This window comes from Oncorhynchus mykiss, chromosome 4 (genome assembly GCF_057628025.1).
Source record: "Oncorhynchus mykiss isolate SJ-2025 chromosome 4, ASM5762802v1, whole genome shotgun sequence".
In the NCBI taxonomy this organism is placed as follows: domain Eukaryota; kingdom Metazoa; phylum Chordata; class Actinopteri; order Salmoniformes; family Salmonidae; genus Oncorhynchus; species Oncorhynchus mykiss.
Genome location: NC_143025.1, coordinates 70,781,029 through 70,785,517, shown reverse-complemented (window position 1 = coordinate 70,785,517; position 4,489 = coordinate 70,781,029). Strand labels below are relative to the sequence as shown.

General features: G+C 39.2%; 1 protein-coding gene across 6 annotated transcripts; it reads left to right on the top strand.

Moving 5' to 3' along the window:
* The first annotated feature begins 1,208 nt into the window (after positions 1-1,208).
* knstrn (kinetochore localized astrin (SPAG5) binding protein) lies at positions 1,209-3,896 on the top strand. 6 transcript variants are annotated; one of them, XM_021600599.3, is made up of 10 exons: positions 1,217-1,301; positions 1,468-1,536; positions 1,760-1,794; positions 2,439-2,577; positions 2,667-2,696; positions 2,776-2,875; positions 3,078-3,192; positions 3,325-3,386; positions 3,532-3,606; positions 3,699-3,896. In XM_021600599.3, the coding sequence occupies exons 3-10, from the start codon at positions 1,764-1,766 to the stop codon at positions 3,828-3,830; spliced, it is 684 nt and encodes a 227-aa protein (XP_021456274.1). In that variant the 5' UTR covers positions 1,217-1,301; positions 1,468-1,536; positions 1,760-1,763; the 3' UTR covers positions 3,831-3,896. The 6 variants fall into 6 exon arrangements, with proteins under 6 accessions (XP_021456271.1, XP_021456274.1, XP_021456272.1 ...); XM_021600597.3 differs by having other exon boundaries at positions 1,760-1,800; XM_021600596.3 differs by lacking the exon at positions 1,468-1,536 and having other exon boundaries at positions 1,209-1,301; positions 1,760-1,800.
* Positions 3,897-4,489: the final 593 nt, after the last annotated feature.

Here is a 4,489-nt window from a genome sequence, read left to right as displayed (position 1 = left end):
ATGGAGCCAAATACAGGACCATTCTGGAAGAATGAAAGAGTCTGCAAAATACCTGAGACTGGGACGGAGATTTGTCTTCCAACAAGACAATGATCCAAAACATAAAGCAAAATCTACAATGGAATGGTTCAAAAATAAACATATCCAGGTGTTAGAATGGCCAAGTCAAAGTCCAGACCTGAATCCAATCGAGAATCTGTGGAAAGAACTGAAAACTGCTGTTCACAAATGCTCTCCATCCAACCTCACTGAGCTCGAGCTGTTTTGCAAGGAGGAATGAGAAAAAAATTCAGTCTCTTGATGTGCAAAACTGATAGAGACATACCCCAAGCGACTTACAGCTGTAATCGCAGCAAAAGGTGGCGCTACAAAGTATTAACTTAAGGGGGCTGAATAATTTTGCACGCACAATTTTTCAGTTTTTGATTTGTTAAAAATGTTTGAAATATCCAATAAATGTCGTTCCACTTCATGATTGTGTCCCACTTGTTGTTGATTCTTCACAAAAAAATACAGTTTTATATCTTTATGTTTGAAGCCTGAAATGTGGCAAAAGTTCGCAAAGTTCAAGGGGGCCAAATACTTTCGCAAGGCACTGTACATTAGAGTGTCTCATTTGAGAAACAGACGCCTCACAAGTCCGCAACTGGCAGCTTCATTAAATAGTACTCACAAAACACCAGTCTCAACGTGAAGAGGCGACTCCGGAATGCTCACCTTCGAGGTAGAGTTCCTCTGTCCAGTGTCTGTGCTCTTTTGCCATCTTAATCTTTTATTTTTATTGCCCAGTCTGAGATATAGATTTTTCTTTGCAACTCTGCGTAGAAGGCCAGCATCCCGGAGTCACCTCTTCACTGTTGACTTTGAGACTGGTGTTTGTGGGTACTATTTAATGAAGCTGCCAGTTGAGGTGTCTGTTTGTCAAACTAGACACTCTTGCTCAGTTGTGCACTGGGGCCTCCCACTCGTTCTATTCTGGTTAGAGCCAGTTTTCAATGTTCTGTGAAGGGAGTAGTACACAGCGTTGTACGAGATCTTCAGTTTCACACAATCTTTGACAGCCATGAGCTCACATTTATTAATGTTAAGACATGGACCAGCTGCTTTGGAAAAGTAAATCACAAATCACTTCGCATTGAAGCAGTGTGTCCCCTGTCGGCATCACTGTAAAAAAAAAAAAAAAAGGCCTCCACGTAATTTCCTGTGTTGATATAACGTGGTACGGAAGTGACGTTCCCAACATTTTCAAATCGTCTGGCGCCTTCACTTAGCTAGCTGTAACAGAACGGGCGCTTTCTAAAGTAAGTTTCTCTGTTTTTATTATTGAATACAATATACGGGAAGAAAGCTTTGTTTTATTGCTACATTAATCAGATATGTCAGAATATTACCCATTCAGTGTTTTATTCTGTGGGTGTGGAGGTGTACATTTGAGTTGAATATAGCTACGTCTTTCCCTGCTGATAGTTCTGGAGCTGGGATACTCTTTTCAAGCCACTTCGATACAGCTACGGCCGGAAAGGATTTTCATAGCAGGTTAGGAGAGCATTTTCGTTAACCCTTTTCCAAACCTTAACCTATTTCTCGTAACTTTCTACGTTAATGATCCTAACCTGTTACGAAAGTCACTTCCGATCGTAACTGTATTGAAGTGGCGTGAAGTTTATATGTTGGAGTTCATAGCCAGTCACTAGCCAGCTGTTGGCTTGTGTAATTTGGATATGTATTGCTAAAAGTTACAATTTTCGTTGCAACACAGTTTGATGGCATCGAAAATTCCTAGATGCGGACAGAGTAAGTGTAAGTTATTTCCCCTTCAGTTTCTACATTCACACAACTCGCCTCCGGGATAGCAGTGTTTTCGGTGTTTGTCTTGTCATTCAACAAAAAATGCAACTAGTAAGCATCTTGGCTCATAGCCTGGAAACCCGATATTAAATTATAGGTCGGGCAGAAAGCCTTTGGCTCAGGACAATTCCCCTCAAACTTCCACAAGCCAGAATGTTGACTTAAATGATATTTTAACTTTACCTGTTGTCCGTGCAGTTTGTCCATTTGCAGATAGGAATGTGAGGCATATCCACATAAGTATAATTACATTTTTTTTCAACGCTCTGGTAGTGCATTCAGATTTCCATAACCTGCAGTCGGCGCAATAAACGTAAATGTTGTGCATTGTTTACACGGTTAAGTTGAATTTAATTATACTTTCCTGTGGATAGGTCTCCCGTTCCTACTTTCAAAAGTACCAATCGCAAGTACTGGTAAATTAAGATATAATTTTAGGCAACATTTTGGCTTGTACATGTCTTGAGAAAAAAACGTTCCTGATCAAAATGCTAATTTTATTGCTCACGTTGAATACAATGAAATTCAACATCTGTCTCCGGGCTACTTGTCTAATCTTAATTTCCCATTTTGTTCTTTACCTATATCAGGTGTGCGACCTGCTGGCAGTGCTGCAGAAATGAAGAGGGCGGCCAATAAATACGTTTTCAAAGAGACTGCTGTACCGTCAGACTTCAATTTCTTTCCAAAAACTGCTATTTTCAAGCCTCTCAATGAGAATGTACCAAGGTGACTAACTTTCAATTTACATTGGGAAGATAACAAAGGCTATGTATGGGCAAGATGTTAAGACTATCTACATTCTCTTTTCTTTCCAGAAAGAATGTTGTAGCCAAAGTGCATAAAGGGTAAGATGCACCTTTTTTATAAGTTGGGAGAAATACATTTGACAATTACATTCTCATAGCATTGTCTTTGTTTTAATAGACCTTCCACCAGATATGGGCAGCAGTCAGAACTCAAGAGCCATAATCAACTTTTACTGGAAGCCAATGAAGAACTGCAGAAAAAACTTACAGAAACACAGGTAAGTTCGTTAAAGGGATGATTCACTATGTTCCAAATGTCGGCTATTATGTGAACAAAATGCACTAGGGTTTTTCAATGGGCTATTGAATGGAAGGTCTTAGGAAGGAGAATAGTCACTGTTCTCTGTTTGGTTCAGTGCTATATTGTGCACTCTTTCACTGTAGTCAGTTTATAAACAACACAAGTGTTTAATTTTGCAGCAAAAAGTTGCCCAGCTGGAACAACGATGCAGTGACCTCCAAGGAACCAATGCAGACGTCCAGAAACAACTGAAGGACTGCCATGTGCTACTAGTTGCTGGAAATATTGATCCAGGTAATCAATGGGATGACAGGAATTGGTTCACCGTTATAGGTTCAGAGTGTTTATTTGGACAGTTTGGTGAGCTTTCTAAAGATTGCTTTAATCTTTCTTCTGACTTTTTAACCTTTCTTCTTGACTTCTCAGTTTTGGGAGAGAAAATTGGAAAAACTGCACAGCAAAATGAGGATCAACAAAGAGAGGTGGTGGTAAGGTCTTTTTTTGTCGGCCATATGGTTGAACTCCAGTCTGATTACTTAGACTCAAATGTTACTCGGGTCCTTGTTTGCAGGAATCTGGCTTTGTAATTGTGTTTAGTGATTTCTTTCAAATGGATCTCTCCCAACAATGCAGAACGTATCCCAAGATCTGTTACGTGAACTGCAGACATTTGGTGACATGGCAACAGAACAAAGTGCACAACTAACAGTAAGTTCCATATGTTTGATTGACATGAAAGCAGAATTGCCAGTAATCCTGTAAGCCAGTCTGTCTAGAGCTTGTTTGCCATTCATTTCCAGGAAGTTCAAAAGACCATGAAGGCTCTCACCGATTCTCGGGAGCATCTGGTGCAGGAGAGGGAGAATTTCTACTTGGAAGTTGAAGAAATGGATAAGGCTTTTGAGGAAGCAGAGCAGCTCTTGTTGGACTAGATCTTGTGTGTGTGTCTTTGATTTTAGTGTAAATGGAAATATAAATATTTTGTATTTTTCAACTAACTTTGATAAGTCATTTTGATCATTACTACTTGCAAAAGTTGTTTTCACTTAGTCATATTTGATTTATCTAGAAGACTGCACAATTTTAAGTGATTGAACTGTCAGTGTTTTGCTTGACAAAATGTCATTGATTTCTTTCTTGTATATTGGCCGTGACGCAACCTAACAGCTGCTGGTTAACTCCCTACCAGGGATGTGTTATGTTAGCAGAAGTGCGTTATCGCCTACCTCCCTATATTGGTTATTCCTATGCGGTGCCGTTCCGACAACATAAAAAATGTATTCTGTCAAAGGACAATTGACTTTCAAATAAACGTATTCGTAAAGCTCAGGCATTTAAACAGGATGGAACCAAACTGACATTTTGAGCCTAAATTAGCTATAGCTCTGAGTGCGCAAGATTTAGCTAGCATAATGGAGAACACTTGAATAGGATTTTAACTTATCAAACAACGATAAAAAAAAAAAAAAAAAAAAGAAAAGTAGCCTAACGAGGTGGACATTTGAGTGGGATATAGACTAACAGGTGACAAGTAGATACAACTGTTTTAGAATTATTTAGCTTAACGCCATAGTTTTCCCACCAAAGAAAT

Excerpts from the sequence above, each read along its gene's own strand:
- knstrn (XM_021600596.3), top strand. The coding sequence starts at position 1,764 with ATGGCATCGAAAATTCCTAGATGCGGACAGAGTAAGT. Across the intron at positions 2,578-2,666 it reads CTCAATGAGAATGTACCAAG|AAAGAATGTTGTAGCCAAAG; the intron begins GTGACTAACTTT and ends TTTTCTTTCCAG. Across the intron at positions 2,876-3,077 it reads AAAAACTTACAGAAACACAG|CAAAAAGTTGCCCAGCTGGA; the intron begins GTAAGTTCGTTA and ends TTAATTTTGCAG.